The following is a 17,913-nucleotide window of genomic DNA, read 5'->3' as shown; positions in this document are numbered from 1 at the left end:
GGGTGCGGGGTTGGGACATTTGGAGTTGCCCCATTAAAACGACCTGTTGTAATACATGCAGACAAGGGAAGTAACTAGGCTAAGTAAAATTAGTCAAGTGCTTTACTCAAGCATTTAAAAAGGGAAATAATGTAATTGTACTGCACTCCATTTATTTAACAGCTTTAGCTACTATATTACCAAAATACATCATTAAAAAATCTATATTTTTGACATAAAGTAAATCAAAACGTTGTTTGTCTGCAACAGTAAAATGCTACTTGATGAAACAATGCTATCTAGACATGGTATATATAATTATATACACACATAGAGGCATTGTTTCAGCACTTTGATTACTTTTAATCTTAAACTTTAAGTACATTTTCCTGATAATACGTTTGTTCTTTTACTTAAGATTTTGAAAGCAGGAGTTTTACATGTAATGAAGTATTTTGACAATAATGTATTGGTACTTTTATTCAAGTAAAGCATCTGAACACTTCTTCCACCTCTGATAACATGCTAAGAAACTACCCAATCTGCATATGGGTTGGGAGGGTTAGTGTAAACCTATGGTGTAAACATGTAAGGCATTACAATAACTAGTAACCTAGTCAAAAGTGTAATCAGTAACCTTATCTGAATTTCAGAATATAACAGTAATGTCACCTGATTACATTCAATTACTTTTGGAGGATGTCATTAAATGCAAAATATGTTTGTTTTGCTCATAAACGTGTGAATTTTGTTCTTTTCAGTCTTATTTAAAAATAAAGACATATAGACACATTGTGTATTGACCTTTTTACCGAGTATATTGCAGTTGTGTACATAGTTATTACCATACATACATTGGTATTACTACAGTTAACATGAGAAGACATTGCCAGTTACAATATGCAATATTTGGCCATGTACACAATCAAAAGAAAATAACATTATGCTTTAAAGAAAAATAAATACATCTTAGCAGTACAGTGTAACAAAACCTAGTCTTCTAAATACTAGTTTCTACAGTCATAACATTTTTGCTTGTGCTACTTTGAAAAGTGTTTCCTATCCATTTTAAGGAATAATCAAGGTTTGAATCGTGCAATACAAAAATATTTAGCAAAAATTCAATCTATTGGAAAAAACATATACTCTAATTGCATAAATGTACCAAAAAAATATGAATTTACAGTAAAAAATCCAACACTTATTGCATCAACTGACTAGCTTAGAATAAAAATAACAGCCAGAAGTAGTAACCAATTAATAACTAGGGTTTTCTACAGAAATAGTCGCTTTTAAAGTAATTGCATATTTCAAATGTGATTATACAATATGTTTGAGCAAGCTCTTAATGAGGAATACATTATGTTCACATTAAATGAGGTAGAAAGATATATTACTTTCATTTTGGAGAAAACAGCACCACAGTTTTACAACTGATCGAAACAATATTCTTTGATATTTGTTCCGTTCCATTTTTGTTCTGCTTGGTTTTCATGTATTTGTTTGCTCAACCGCAAAAACAAGTAAAAAGTGTGTTAACAATGAAATTGACTTGACAAGAGCATCTGCAAACAGAACAGAAAACTAATTATAAGCCTCATTACTTTGACTACGTCTTTAAGACATCCCATTAATGTCCCTATTCTCAGATACATTTGGAATCATCAAAAAGTAATGACTTCTTTAATGACTATTTCTGTATGTCATAATTGTAAATGTTGGATAAGAGGACAACAGATAATGCAGCTCAGAACATTTTAGGAATGAGAGAGAAGGTAAAAAGAGAAACTGCTTTTATAAGTAAAACAGAGAGGATTAAAGGGGCCCTATTGTGCTCATTTCCAGGTATATATATTTGTATTTTGTGCGTGATTGGTTAGCTGGCCGTCTCTGTTGTGATTGGTCAACCACTTAGAGATGTCCCGCCCCTTACAATGTGTTGGAGCGCTAGCCAATAGAAGTGCAAGTGTTCCATAGTGATGTCACTATCTTCCGGAACTTTGGGATTTTAGCCTTAGCCGACCATTATGCACAAAAACCTACATATAAGCACAATAGGGCCTCTTTTAACAAAAATACTGTCAAGAAATGCAACTTAATTAAAAAATAAATACTTTTTGACCGTCTCTATAAAATAAGAATGTGTTAACTTAAAGAGGCACACAATTATCCATACAAGTAAGGGAGCTTGGACCACATTCTGAAATGAACAACAAAGATTGAAAGATTTCTTCTTCAGTGCTCACACAATATGAACTTTATGGCACTCAAATACCAAATGGAAAATCGCATTACTACGTCTTCTCATATGATATTGCAATATGACACATCAGTATTTAAGCAACCCTGTCAAACATGTGTATATAAATAACAGGCACTTCTTCCATAAAGCTTGCATTTGTGAGGAGAGGTCTGGCATTAAGCCCCCCTTCTCTAGGTGTCCCAATACAAATATTGTCCCCCACCCAAAAAGAAATCAGGTAATCCCACCGGATAACTGTAACAAAAGGTATTTCATTGATGCTTACTGGCCTGTCTAGAGAAAACCAAACAGAAATGTGCTAATTAATTTAACTATATTTCCATATGGGGTTTATCAAGTTTGCCTTTCTAAAAAGTAATGATCCTGCTGGTACTTCAACATGGCTGCAGTTGAAGTTGTCAATAGCCCCATAGAATCACGGATGAATCAGAAACTGTACTTTGGGCAGTCCATGTTTGATTGTGGGTCCTATAACAGCGACAGCTCCACCTCTTCACACAGCAGAGGCTCCACCTCCGGCACGCTGAGCAGCTTGCTGCCCTTTGCTGAGCTGTTCTTCCTGTACATCACGAACTGGGCGGTCACCTGACTGAAGTTAAGGAGCAAACACCAACATGATGTGTACAATGGGTACATGTTTACTTCTTATGTTCATATAAATACTTTATTTTTGTATTGGACATTTTACTTTAAAGTGCACCTATCATGCTATTTTTAGGAAATAGCACAGGTCTCAGATATATAAAAATACATTAAAAACATGTCTATGAAGTGTTTTGCTCAAAATACCAAACAGATCACCCATTCTAGCCATGCCTCATATCCCTCTATTTCACTACCTGTTTCAAAAGTGCTGATTTGGGGTATAAAGCTTAAAAAATAAAAAAGGAGGGGGCTGAGCTCATGCAGGAGATTCTACCGACAGATACTGCGGTGATGAAACGCCATATCATGGATTATCAAGGATTATTTCTGAAACAGTATGGAGCTCAAAGGCTTTCTCTCTTGCTGGTTATACCACAAGGTGAGTTCCTTTTTACTTCCTGCTTCTTCCCACACATGCTCTCCAGTACAGGTTAGCTCTGAGTGTTAGCGATGCTAATGTAAACACAGACCATATTACGTCCAAAACAGTCAGGCATTGTTTCTGATACTGTTTTACTGGACATTAGCCTTTATTGTCTTTATTTCTATACATATATATATTGTTATTGTACATTCTTACTTAAACGTATTAAGTAACACATATTTGTATTATTTCTCTGTTTTGATATCACATTTTACTTGAAGTACTTGTGTTTACATAATTATTTATATTTTATTATATAGGTGTAGGCTCATTTTAAATTCTTATATTTACATATTTTGGCTTGAAACTTTACTTAAACTATGTTTCTATAAATATCTTTATTTAATTTTTTTATTGAACATTCTTTAATTGAACTTCCAAGCAATATATCATTATAAATATCTTTATTTTATTCTGTTGCTTTCAATTATATATATCTATTTTTCCACTCTAAACTTTAATCAGTGACAATTGAACCTATTTTCAAGTCTTCAAGTGCACATTAAACTTGTTCTTTAAAGGATACAAAGAAGTCCAGTACGATGACCCCCAGGCTGCCGATGAGCCAGGCCAGGTGTTTGATGATGAAGGTCTGCTTGGAGCCCTTCAGCGCGGGCAGCACCACGATGACGCTCAGCCCGTACGTCCCGTTGCCCATCATGGCAAGAGCGAACAACATGTAAGAGGTGCCCTCCGTGGACTGTCGCTGAAACTAGAAGAACAACGGTTTTTAGTATTAAGAGCGGCAGCAATATAGATTATAACCAGTTTTATATTAAACATCTTTAAAGTGGGTATCATTTATTTACTTCAACAGTATGCCATTAGTGGAGCTTCATCTCCTAATGCAGTGGTTCTCAAATGGGGGTTACGCGGACCCCTAGGGGTACGTTGGAGTACTGCAGGGGGTACGTGAGATTTATTTTATGTTAATGAAAAAAACAAACATAATAAATGCATTTAAACAAATTAATAATAGTAGATTAACTACTTTATTCAAAAGTTTACAGTAATTCTGGATAATAAAATGGGAAAAACAAACGGGGTGCTCTCTTTTCCTCTCCCTCTCCTGACAGCCGGTCAGTCTCGTGCAGCTCGCTGAACCTGTAATAAGTGACCCGACAGTAAATAATAAATGTATGTTTAACTAGTTCCAGAGTAGATAAACTAGCTAAGTGTGTTAGGTCTAACTCTTAGTGTGTTTTGCTCCGATCACCGTCTTCTCCGTCAGCAGCAGCTGATCTGATCTCTGATCTCTCTCTCTCTCGCGTCCGGTTAGACTTCACTCACGTTTGTGTCCAAATCTATCAGATCTAGCTAATGATATGACTACCTGCTTATCAAAGGACCTAAACAATAAGCGATGCTTGGCAACGGCGTGTGGCCGCAAAGTATAGCGCAGCATTATTATGTTTATATGAGGGGTCAAAATCCCATGCTCATAAAATGCTCATATATTTTTTTCTCTACATTCCCCACGCCCCAAAATAAATAAATAAATATACCAATTTTAGGAAAAGTAACGAAGTTTGAGAAGTGTGGGTTTTATATTAACAGAGTTACACATATTTCAAAACGCGAAGTGTAATAACTGCAGGTACCTCCCTGTCAGAATGACAAAGGTCCTCAGTGAAGCTCAAGCCAATGTTTCTCACTACATTGGAAGTACAACTTATTAAAAATATCAGTTCAATGCAACTAATGTCGCCTTAGTGTTATTGCATGATGTTAAAATTGGTTTGCCATGAATTTAGTGATGGATTGTAAACATTTGAAATGTAGCATTTAAGTGTTTCTCAGTTACAATGTTGTTGTTTTTAAAATCAGACACTGATGGTGCAGCGCTGCACTGTACATCTTTATATAGGCTTTTTTTTCCCAACAAATTGTTTTGGCGCTGATCAGGGGGTACTTGGCTGACATTTTTTTTTCAAAGGGGGTACATTATTGAAAACAAATTGAGAACCACTTTCCTAATGCACCTAAATCAAAACCATCAGTCAGAGAAAAAAGAGAGGTCTCTATTTCTGTATGTCAACCACAAACCATGTTCACTCACAATGGCTTTGCTCTGTGTGTGTAACTGTGTTTCAAACACATACACAGCTATTTTAGATTTTGTTTGCCATTGACAAAAAGTTAAACCCTGCCAACCCCCCCTAGATTCCACCGGGGCCACCTGCACCGCGTTACGGCCGCGCCGCGGCATTCACAGCTATCGCGGCCACTCTAGTCAATGGGTGCTATTCCACCAGACGCGTCGCGTTACGGCCAGAAGCGTCCCAGAAGCGTCTCAGAAGCGTCCCAGAAGCGTCCCAGAAGCGTCCCAGAAGCGTCTCAGAAGCGTCCCAGAAGCGTCCGAGAAGCGTCTCAGAAGCGTCTCAGAAGCGTCCCAGAAGCGTCCCAGAAGCGTCCCAGAAGCGTCTCAGAAGCGTCCCAGAAGCGTCTCGGCGCTGGGCTCCGCTAAAAATAGGCGGCTGGTCTATTTTCAACACGAGGCATTGCATAGCACAATCCCTAAAATAGGCACATTTTGCAGACCCTATCCCTCCGCAGTCTTTCAAGTAGGAGAATAAATGCCAGCGTTCTCCTCCGGTTTACAGGCACTGTGTAAATTATAGAATAATGATGATGATGAAGGCATTTTTTTACCACTAAAATACAGCAACACATCTTTGATTCATGTCGTTTATAACTGGACTATTGAAAGTATGCACAAACTTTGTCTGTACAGAGTAGCCTGTCCAGGAAATATGCACAAATCAACAAAAACTGCGAGCCGGCAAGCAAGACGCTCCGCTTCTGAAACGCGCCCGGTTGGGTATGTTTCTGGAGGAGGTCGGACCAAAACCGCGGCGCAGCCGCAACGCGGCGCAAACGGACCCGGTGGAATCCCGGGTTAGCCTATCAATTTCAATATGTTGGAGCGCTAGCCAATAGAAGCGCGGGTGTTAAATAGTGATGTCATTATGTTCAGGAAGTAAACAAAGGAGTCAAATGGAGGTGTTTCAGGCTGGGGAGGAGTGTGTGAGAGAGAAACTCCCTCTGGAGGGAACACAGGGATTTTAGCCTTTGCAGACCATTAACATGCACAAAAACCTAAATAACACACAGGAAAGGGAAAAAGCCCCAAAAGCAGAACAGAGCCTGGTGTGTAGCAGCAGGATGTGTGTGAGTCAGTGTCAGAAAGCATCCATCCAGTATTGTGAAACAGGAGAAACGTTTTAACCTTGACTGAATAATGGAGTTGCATACTCTGAGTTCAGTCTGTCCCCACAAGTGTAAATCACTGAAAAGTGAGTGCCACGTATTACATGTGCAGGACCCAATTCTAGGCAAAGTGTCTGCACAAGTGCTGCTGAAGGTAATCATACATAACAGATAACCTGATGAGTAACTTCTCACATCTTTTGGGACTCCAGCTGAAAAACATGCATGTTCAAGCATGTAGGAGTTTCCACAAGGTAATGCAACCGTATTTTACTTTACCTGAAATATTCAGGTAAAGTGTGTGTGTGTGTGTGTGTGTGTGTGTGTGTGTGTGTGTGTGTGTGTGTGTGTGTGTGTGTGTGTGTGTGTGTGTGTGTGTGTGTGTGTGTGTGTGTGTGTGTGTGTGTGTGTGTGTGTGTGTGTGTGTGTGTGTGTGTGTCCAGGATTTTCTCTCAGCATACTGAGACTATCCCCTCTGGAGATCAGCCTCAGTCGTGCCAGGATGTTTCCGCAGCACAACAGCACCATTGTCTTCAGCGTCTGGTTCTTCTTTTGACACACATAAAGTCATACACAAACTCTAACTTATATAATAAGTTGAGTTTTCCCTGAGATCTTCTATCATGGTTGCAATTAGGGGTGCATACCAGTTCCCGGTATTACTGAAATACCAGTTACTGGCGGCTACGGTATACCGTACCGAAATCAGATCAGGTTTTCGATACTTTTTCCTTTTTCTATATAAAAGTGAGGCGCAATATCCTTAAACTCGCGCCCAAACCGTCGGAATTACGATGTCAATTTCGCCGTGAAACTCCGCAAACGAGTCACTTTAGAAAATCTAAAGCGTGTCTGCATATGACTGCCAGTCTGAATGGTGGTTTATTTCTGGGAAAGCTGTCAACCTCCAACCAATGCTATCTCGTATGGCAAATGTTGGAGAAAATACTGTTGTCTCCTCTTTGGGTGTGTTTTAATGCACTGGTATCATGTGTGATTCTGAAGTGTGTACGACCTTGGAGCTGCCTCCTTATGACAGGAGGAGGCAAGGAATTGACCTTTGTGTTCAGGGAAGCAGCGTGCCAAGCGAGAGTGTTCAGTTCAGCAGGTGATATCCTACGCTGTGAAAGGGCCCGTTTGGATCCAGAGAGCAGATATGCTCATCTTCTTGAAGATGAATGCACAAAACTGAACTGTGATGGGGTTTGTTTTCTTTCATCAGGCAAATGTTGATTATAATGATGCTATTTTCTTTTTCCATTGGCAAGATGTACTATTCACGCCTGATGGTTGTTATAAATGATATTGCAGAATCTGTTTTCTTCATAGATAACGTGTTTTCCATTGTTTGTTCAGTACTAAAAAGGTCCAAGTCCCACAATTGAATTTAATATTCATTTGACATGTTAACTATACCATAAAGCGCTTCATGGGAGTAATTGCAGGATGATTCCATTTTTCCCTTATGCAACATGAAAGTATCACGATATGTATCGGTTGAGTATCGGTATCGTTCAGTGGTATCGGTATCAAAAAAGTCCAAAAAAAGTCAACGATATGCAACCCTCGTTGCAATGCAAAGTCCACAACTCAAATTTCACACCGACAAATTGCCACTTACGTTTTTATAGAGCTGGGGTAACCGGGAGCTGAGGTAGAACACAGATGCCAGGTATCCACACACATAGCCAGTGATTTCCACTGATTTAGAGGTACTCTGGAAAACATATTAAGGAGGGTCAACACAACGCCTGCACACACACACAGGTTCACATATATACAATACACAATCTACCAACCTTGGTGTCTAAAGAAGCACTGTTGTCTACGATGAGTTTGGGTAAAGTCAGCAGGACTAAGGATGCAGAGCCGCACCACATGAAGCAAAGCCACTTCAGCACGGGGCTTTCTACAGATAAACACACACACAAAGACCAAAGAACACACAATGAGACGCACAAAGACAAATAATAACCTCCCCCAACATCACACAGTATGACTATCAGCTCCTACACATTATGTCTTTAACTGTTGCTTTACACTAAACAAATTGAACAGACATGATTCAAATGTAACAAACAGCAAGTAACAACAAAAGTAATGTAATATTATTATATTAAAATTAAAAAGATGAAATACCTAATAATAATAATAATAATAATAATAATAATAATAATAATATGTACTCTTTTCTTATTCCTATATCTGGCTGCTACTTCTTCTTTGCATTATTTAATACTAGGGATGGGTATCGTTAAGGTTTTAACAGTACTACTACTTTTATCGATACTGCTTATTGATCGGGTCTTTAACGGTACTTTCATCGGTTCTTTTGGAGAGAAAAAATAAGCTAAACTAACTAAACAATTTGTGAACAAAATGTACATTTTTTTGACGTTTTAACAAATCGTATTAAATAATCTGATGACAGAACTGTAAACAGAATAGCTGAAACTTTAACAAAATAAATAACTCGGTTACTCATTAACCCATGTAATGAGTTAACTGTGTGTTGCTGCTAGCATACATAACATACCTGACGTGGAAACATTACTCGTGGATGGGGCTACAGAGCTGATAGAATGTGGAGCACTTTTGCTAAATGTTTAGACAAATTGCTCGTGTTACCGCCCTTACATGCTAAACTCTTATTGCACTTTTGGCAACGAGCATTGTCCACATCGAGACGGGTAAAGTTTAACCACACCTTGGAGCGCTTAGTTCTCCTCGCCATCTCCGCCGTGTGTGTGTGTTGCATTTATGTAGCAGCTGCGTGTGTGTAACCTGCCCCGCCCCATCGCACACAGACGGGGGAGAGAGATATCTCGTCTGGATTAGAAATATCAAAAATAATCATAGACGCATTTTGCAGTCTTTTTGCATATTAGAAACGGAGTTGGCGACACTAAAACTGTAATATAATGTTTGTGTAGCAAAATACATATTTTTTACGCGTCTCCAGTACGGATAAAAAGACAGATAACGTCGGAGCTTAACGGTACCACGGTCTTTAATAATTCAACCCTGGGGACCGTATAATACCGAGGCTCGGTACCCATCCCTATTCAATACTGTAATACAAATCTGTAAAATAACATTTTAAGTTAACTTGTTTTTCTTTTTTGTATTGGACTTTTACTTATTTGTATATACATATCTTTTTTTTGTATATTGTACATTGATAACTTGATACTTTTTATATGTATTTAAATACTGTGTGCAATATATATATATATATATGCTTTTTCTTTTACTACTGTTATCCGGCTGCTCCTTTCTAAATGTTCCACTTATTTCATAATACTGCTACTTCTCTTTGTTTTCCTTGATTGCTAACTTATTTGTATTTTATTGTATTATCTGCATGCCTTTTTTTGACTTAAAAGTGTTTTATTTGTGTCTCTATCTATATTGCCCCCCCCTCCCTTTGCTGTAACAATTTAAAAGTCCCCTCTGTGGGACAAGTGAAGGTGATTCTGATTGTGATTCTGATTCATATACAGTATAAACAGCGTGTTTTTTTTTCAACGTGAGTCATTAGGCAGTCATGCACTTTTGGCTCTGGTGGTCACAACTCACACTGTAATTACATAACAACTGGAACTGTGCCTGTGTCCTCTATGAAGTCAGATTATAATTGATTTTAACAGCAGGAAACACTACCTCCCTCATGCTTATGCTCTTCATTAATGTGTCAGGATGTGGCTTACTTCTGCTCGAGCTGTTCTTGATCTTATAGTAAAGAAACTGGGAGATGAGGATCAGGTCTGTGAAGATGTAGAACACCACTGTGATTACCTGAGAGAGGACATGGAAAAAGAAACATCCTTAAAATTAAAACAAATCCTTAAAATGTACCAAATAATATTTTCTGGCTCATGAGTCAAGGAGTTTATATTGTTATAGTGGTTCCTTGTAGGGTTATTAAACCTAGAACAAAGGGCTGTCAAACTTAACAGCCCTGTCATTGAGTTCACAGCATAAACAAACAGATAATGAAAGAGCATGTGTTTGTTTACCTGAATAGGCAGCTGGCCGGTGAGGTAGCAGCCTGCAAAGCTAGTCAAGTCTCCACTGAAGAGGAAGAAGAGAAAGCCAAACGACATGGCCTCCTCCCCTTTACCGTTCCTATAGGCCTCGTACACCTGCCTGGAGAGAAAGAACGCATGGACAAGATATAGTTATTTCATAACCACAAACACTTTCACCTGAATAACTATCTATCCATAAAATATCTTTATTATTTGTAATCTAATATTCATATATTATGTAAACAACATCATACAATTGAAGACGGTAAGAATGTAGTGAGAAGGGCACTGAAATAAAAATGGAATGTCTTACCCTAACCCTACTTTATGAACATGAGCTAGTTGGATTTGGAAGTAACATTCATATTGACAGTACATTCTAAAGATAAATAAACTATACATATATAATATACAGTTATGTACTTATTGTTATCCAAATTCTAATAGCAATGTTTAAGGTACTAGAAATTTGCTTGAGTATTTCCATTTTATGTTACTTGGTCATTCTACTCCACTACAATTCAGAGGTAAATAAAGCCAATAACATGTGTTATGTCTATGTCTATGGTTCCACCCTGACCAGCTTGATAAGAAAATCAATACATCAACATTTACAATCAAAACAAATAATATATATGATTGAGAAATGGGCCAATCTACATTACTTTTGGAACTTTAGGTATATTTAGATTCCAATACTTTTGTCCTTTCACTTGAGTAACATTTGAATACAGGACTTTTACTCGTAAGAAAGTATTGCTACACTTTGGTACTTCTACTTTTACTTAAGTACTATATCTGAGTACTTTCCCCACCTCTTATCTTAACACAGTGGATGTTTAGAGTAACAGGATGTGTGTGTGTGTGTGTGTGTGTGTGTGTGTGTGTGTGTGTGTGTGTGTGTGTGTGTGTGTGTGTGTGTGTGTGTGTGTGTGTGTGTGTGTGTGTGTGTGTGTGTGTGTGTGTGTGAGAGAATAAAAGTTTCTTGTTGTTATCAGAGTGACACTTCTTGATGCTACTTACGGCAGAGTGGACAGCAGGAAGCAGAACATGGATATGAGTCCTATCACCACGCTGCAGTACTCCCACACATTGTCCACACACTCCTCCAGCAGGTAGAGGATCCACGGGGTCCCGTTCACACACACCAGCCGGCCAGGAGGAGAGCTCCAGTTTCCTGCAGCCACGTCCGCACTCTTCCCGGGGAAACGAGCGGTGGCCATGGCCCAAATGCCGGCTCCGTTCCCCGGCTTCCTGCACGCTGTCCTCGCTCCTGCTGCGACTGCTACTTCCAAATCTGGAGTAGATGTGGTTTAATCTAGCAACAAGCCTAATGAAATGAGGTCTGACACACTTGCCTGCCTCATAAAATAGATCCGTCATTTAACGAGACTGCAAGACAAAACAAACTCACAACAGATATCAGGGAGCTGAACTATGGAAGTATAAAGATAACTGGTTACACCGTTCGTTCCTTCCTATGAGAGTTGCTCAGTGGCGAGTGAAGCCCAAAATGTAGCGACCGTAGATTCAGAAAGTAACCGTATCATCCAGGATTTCACTACATAGCATGCGCAGTGGAGTTTCCATTAAGCCCCGCCTCCGACTTCCCGCTCTCGGCTTTCAGCTTTTACCACATTTTACAACTTTTGGACCATCACGATTTAAATTAGGGCTATGAAATTGTTCGTGCTGGGTAGTTTATTTAGTAAAATATGATACGCTAATTTACAGACGTCTCTTTCCCAATATAAGTCAAAGGAAAAAAGTATTTTTGGGCCAAAATTACGTCACGTGAGTTGTAATACCTAGGGTTGGGCGATATTGCAAAATGAGATAATGCAAAAGTGTTATTACATACAGCAATATTATATTTCAGGTTTGAGGTATATATGTTTATAAAGGTATATTTTTCAGTTCCAGTCAACATAATTAATTTAGATGTATTAATATGACTGTCTGAATAGTCTATTATTCATCAGTCTGCAACATTACTTATAAGTACCACCGTTGGGCCACTACGACAATTTGCTTCAAAGTCTGGCACTTCCTGGGGGCTTGAACTGAACAAGTGAGAACATCCGTTTTATTAGTGAGTAACCTTATTATTCTGGAAATCCTTCCATATTGTGATAATTGATAAGGTTCTTATTTTGCTTTCGCTTTTAGTACTGTCATTAAGGCTAATTTGCATACTTGAGGATGAGATGCTAAAACAAAAAGACGGATAAAAATAGCTTCCGGTGACCACCCACCTGATATAATGGACTCGAACAATCCTTCAAAGTGTTTATCGGTTCTTTTCAAACTCCTCCCACATCCTTACGTTCCTTTAAACTGTGATTATGGTATTTAAAAAGCACTAAATATACGCTACTAGCTTAATGTTATCCATCGCTGCTGTTACCCAAGCAACCAGCCATCACGAAGGACATCCGGTGAGGATTTTCAAAATGAAGTCCGTTCGAAACCGTTATCAGAATCAGTTTTATTACCAAGTAAGTTTACACATCATGCAAGGAATTTGCTTTGGTATAAACGGTGCATATACAACACATAAAGTAGATTGCGTAGCAAAAAATAGTACTATTATAAAAGCTATTTTTATAAAATATTTTAAGACCATTGTAACAATAATTGAGAAATACATTACATTACATTTTATGTTACTTTCGATAAGTCCTCCCTGCAGCGCTTTTTACCAAAGCGATGTACGTACTCAATACTGTGGGCAATCCCCAGGAGCAATTTGGGGTGAAGTCTTGCCCAGGCAGGGACACAAGTGGCTCAAACAAAAATGTTTTCACATTATGTAATAACACAACATTCATTTAATCTTCATTATGCATGTACAAATGTAATATTCAAAGAATTAGCAAAACAGTATGTTCAACAGGGACATTTTTTATTCCACAGATGCTGTATTTCACTTGCTTGTTTGTGTTGATTCAAACTATTTCAACATGTTTCCATGTCTTTTTCAGTCTCTGTGTTTCAGATGAATGTGGGAACAACACAGGTGTAACAACAGTTCCAGACGTCCATCTGCGTGGTTGTGTAACACAGACAGAGTATGCCAAGCTCAGTTGACCAATAATATTAAGCCAACAGTGAAACACCCTCTCCGATGCATATATAAAAAAGCAGCCTTTCATCTGTCTCCTTCAGAGTCTCATCGAACGCTTCAAATAAAGCCGAATAATTCTGGAAATGAAGACTGTGTCCACAACAACTTTGGATCTCATCTCCAATGGAATGATAAAACATGTTCTGTCACTTATCCCTCAGTTTGTGCATCTCGCACAACTTGTCCTTAGCAACTGAGATGTTACATATGTCTGACATATGTCTGACTGTTATTCTGTTAACATGCTTTTGACCATAATAAAGACATGAATGTACACTTATGTGTAAAGAAGTCATTTTAACCAACTTTCATTTTTATGAATGTTATAGATTTACACAGGTGATTTGATTGAATACGATCTCAAATGAATGAAGACATATAAAAGTGTTTGTGTTTTTATTTGTGTATAAACATGTGCAACTACATTTTGTACTGGCTGTTAAGAAAATTAACAAGATACAGAAAAATACATCTTGACAATTATTGTTAATTAATTCAAAAATAATAACAAAAACTAATAAAAACAGAGAGAAAAAAATACTATATAAACCAATAAATCAAATTAATTAATAAAAACAATCATAATAATATATATATATTTAAATATACATGAGGTAATACTCATATCATACTGTCACACTCACCTTCCTACATCAAGATCATATAACAGGCCAATTGTAGATGCTTTTCACATATCTGATCATAAAGACATTAATGTCAAACATCACATTACATTAATACCTTTATTATATAATCATTATATAAATAATCATTCACATGTAGCCACTATTGCAACTTCATTTATTAAATTACTATCAATCATAATATATTCTTTCACTTCTGCAGAAGTTCATCAATTGCAAAGTGCATTCCTGAGAATAAAGCATGTTTGTGGTTTGAAGCTTTAAAAGTATTTTGTGATATTTTGTATTAGTAATTTCCACGTAACACAAACTTGCACAAACAAATGTTTATCAAATACCATCATATTCAATATGATTTCCATTTATCATGTTATATCCTTTTATATGAGAAAACTACAGTTTCAAAAGTGCATTTATAAGATGTTTGTGGTTTGAATCTGTAAAAGTACTTGTTTTTGGCCACTTGTAGTCAGGGGCAAAAGTCAGTGTCTTTGTCCTCTGGTGTTAAATGCTGTAATGGAAAGGGAAGCAGAAAGTGTGTGACTTAAAGTTATGTTTTAACTTGCTCTGTGAATATACACTGAATCAGAATCAACATCAGAATCAGAATACCCTTATTCGTCCCAAAGAGGGGAAATGTACATTGTTACAGCCAGGAAACAGAAACAATCGAAGTCTAATACTGTAGTTCAGGTCCAGGAACTCAAATAATCATTATTCAGACTTACACACAACAACATGCTGACTGCAGTGGGGTTTGAATCTGTGTCCCCCTGATCCGAAGTTCCGAACACCACCAACGCACTAGTCCACTGCGCCACTGCCGCCTCGTAAATGTTTATAAAGACATAATAAATAAAGACAATATTTACACAACATATACATATTTGACAGACTGAGTAAAGTAAAATATAATAAAATATCACAAATAGCTATATAATATATTTAAGTGGAGAGCTGTGCAGATTTAAAAAGAGGTAGTTTTGAGCAGAAATGTGCAAAATGTTACATTACATAAATACGCGTGAACAAATGGATCATAGGCCCAGTCGTGATACGTTTGTTAATTCTAAAATGTAAAGTCTCATTAACCCTCCTATTGTCTTCGTGTTCCGCCCCTTACTTTGGTGTTCGTGGTCAAATTTGACCGGTCCTAGGCTAGCTAGGGAAATTCCACCGCCCAATGATCACAGTGCAATCTTAATGGACACACCACAAACTATTGGAAACAATTCATATATTTTAGTATAGCATTTAATAATTCAACAATAATACCACTGCTACTGCTCCTGCAATACCCATGTCTACTGCTTATAACAACAACAGTAATAATAACAACATGTTTATATGTTTAACTGATTTCAATTTAAAATATTTGTATCAAAAAGCTAGAGTAAAATTGTAACAAAGGACGTCTAAAAATGTTTAGACGTCATATTACAAATAACTGCTATCATGGGAGAGTTATAAACATTTAAAAAGGAGTTACTCAAAATCAGAATCTGGCTTATTGCCAATTTAGTTTTTTACATGCAATGTAATACATTACTTTTGTGTATTTGTGTATTAATTGCAATAAAAATATAATAAAAAAATATACATTTAAAATAAATATAATGTTAAGAATTGTAAAAATACGTAAAAAATATAATACAAATATGTACAATATACTTGGATGTGCAAACAAATATTCCAGAGGACGTAGACCTAATTGTCCAACAATATGTACATTAACACAACATATAGAAAGTGTAAAAATTAAAGATACTAACAATTGTCATTTATTTGGTATAAAATGTCTATACAATAATTGGAATAAAATACAATTGGAATCAATAAAGTACTTCTTATCTTATCTTAACCAGCTCAATAAAAGTCATAGCTAATTTGACATATCACAAAGGTTATAATGGGCTGTTTCCTATGTTTCCCGAGGACACTTGAAGGCAGCATCCCAACCCCAACCTGTTCTGGCTATGGATAAGAACGTTCTGGTCCCTCCCTCCATCCACCTGTTGCAAGGCGCGCTCTCGTCTGCCGCACGGTGGCGCGCTTTCCAATGGTGGCCGACGAGGATGATGATGATCTCTCTGGGGGAACCTGAAGCTGAGCAGGGTGAATGTGTGTGTTGCTGTACCGCTACAGACGGAGCGGTTTGGAGGGACTGACCGAAGCGTCCTCGTCTTGCAGGTAAACCGTCCGACATTGTAGGTTTTAAAGTGTTAGAAATTAATTGTGTTTTCTTGTTGCATGGCATTTTAGCGTTTACAGACAGAAACGCGTTGCTGGGATAAAGGGAATGAATGCCACCCACATTCCCTGATGTCGGGAAAGTTGTCTGGATGAGGGTGAATCAGCTCTCTCCTGCTGGGTAAAAATGCTTTTTCATTGTTAACTGAAAGCATGAATGGACAGAGGAGTGTGCAGGTGGATTAAATATGGTATTTCGTGTTTTTGGCGATGAATGCAATATAGGGATAAATACGAGTTAATTATTGCATAATGCTAACAGTGTAATGCTCGTGGAGGAATGCGATGCACTGTGTAGAGGACACACGTGCTGCTTTAAAGTGAATATTTTTGAGGTTTATATGGAACATGTTGACCCTTTATTTTACACCTGCTCTGCTGTACTTTCATGTCGCCTCTCACTCTCTCTCCCCCATCTCTCTCTCTCTCTCTCTCTCTCTCTCTGTGTGTGTGTGTGTGTGTGTGTGTGTGTGTGTGTGTGTGTGTGTGTGTGTGTGTGTGTGTGTGTGCGCGTGTGTGTGTGTGTTTCGGTGGAAATACTGAGGAATGTGTGCTTACAGCTTGAAAGGCATGTTCAGTCGCATTACTCACATCATTTGGTCTGTGCAGGTTATGCTCTGGAAATCTACTGTTGCGCCAACTATGTGCGTGTGGTTGTGTGTGTGTGTGTGTGTGTGTGTGTGTGTGTGTGTGTGTGTGTGTGTGTGTGTGTGTGTGTGTGTGTGTGTGTGTGTGTGTGTGTGTGTGTGTGTGTGTGTGTGTGTGTGTGTGTGTGTGTGTGTGTGTGTGTGTGTGTGTGTGTGTGTGTGTGTGTGTGTGTGTGTGAGTGAGTGAGGGGGCACTCCTCAAGGTCACAGGCAGATGTTGATGTCTCAGGCAGTTTCCTGTTATTATGTTCCTGCTTTATTTCCACATAAACAGGTATTAAATGATATTTGTTCACCTCCATTGTGAATAAAATGTACTATACAATACCAATCTCTAATTAATGTAAAAGGTGCATTCCATTCATTCATGTGTTTTACTCCTTTTCCATTCCTGCCAACTCTGTCATGTCCACCAGTTTATCAGAGAGCAGCACAGACACTCAGATGCTCATGAAGACCATAGTTGTTATCCAGGAATGAGAAAGCATCTAAATCTATATATAAGGATATATATATATGAGGATCTATATATGAAAGCAACTCACTATCACGAACGAGGTCCTAATATTTAATGCGCTGACTTTTCCCCCTTAAGCCTGCACGCCTGGGTCTCACCGGTATGTGCTGAGCAGAAAATGCTTCCGTTCAGCACAGGAGAGGAGTTTGGGCAGCAGCGGGGAGTAATGAATAATA

At 38.0% G+C, this 17,913-nt stretch overlaps 2 protein-coding genes and 1 long non-coding RNA gene across 7 annotated transcripts in view; 2 read left to right on the top strand and 1 right to left on the bottom strand.

The window, feature by feature from the left end:
* Positions 1 to 771: 771 nt before the first annotated feature.
* Positions 772 to 12,960, bottom strand: LOC307037996 (lysosomal amino acid transporter 1 homolog). 3 transcript variants are annotated; one of them, XM_079679285.1, is made up of 8 exons: positions 12,808 to 12,960; positions 11,576 to 11,944; positions 10,541 to 10,670; positions 10,232 to 10,319; positions 8,321 to 8,430; positions 8,143 to 8,238; positions 3,838 to 4,023; positions 772 to 2,827 (listed from the first exon to the last, which is right to left on the bottom strand). In XM_079679285.1, exons 2-8 carry the CDS (start codon positions 11,773 to 11,775, stop codon positions 2,711 to 2,713), a joined length of 927 nt encoding a protein of 308 aa, XP_079535411.1. In that variant the 5' UTR covers positions 11,776 to 11,944; positions 12,808 to 12,960; the 3' UTR covers positions 772 to 2,710. The 3 variants fall into 3 exon arrangements, with proteins under 3 accessions (XP_079535411.1, XP_079535412.1, XP_079535410.1); XM_079679286.1 differs by having other exon boundaries at positions 11,576 to 11,849; positions 12,808 to 12,958; XM_079679284.1 differs by lacking the exon at positions 12,808 to 12,960 and having other exon boundaries at positions 11,576 to 12,796.
* LOC307038000 lies at positions 12,918 to 13,955 on the top strand. The gene is made up of 3 exons (XR_013807846.1): positions 12,918 to 13,050; positions 13,537 to 13,623; positions 13,721 to 13,955. It is a non-coding gene; the product is annotated as an uncharacterized lncRNA (long non-coding RNA).
* A 2,420-nt stretch (positions 13,956 to 16,375) lies between these two features.
* Positions 16,376 to 17,913, top strand: part of veph1 (ventricular zone expressed PH domain-containing 1) — a 93,571-nt gene continuing 92,033 nt past the window's right edge. For 2 of the 3 annotated variants that reach the window (XM_079679261.1, XM_079679264.1), the window contains exon 1: positions 16,376 to 16,513. The gene's annotated coding sequence lies outside the window, so the exon portion shown is untranslated. Of the gene's footprint in view, positions 16,531 to 17,913 lie in introns of all 3 variants that reach the window. The other variant, XM_079679262.1, reaches the window with a different exon arrangement.

Source organism: Notothenia rossii (assembly GCF_949606895.1).
Source record: "Notothenia rossii genome assembly, chromosome: 4".
NCBI classification, from domain to species: domain Eukaryota; kingdom Metazoa; phylum Chordata; class Actinopteri; order Perciformes; family Nototheniidae; genus Notothenia; species Notothenia rossii.
The sequence above is the reverse complement of the archived record's forward strand: the minus strand, read 5'-3'. Positions and strand labels throughout refer to the sequence as shown.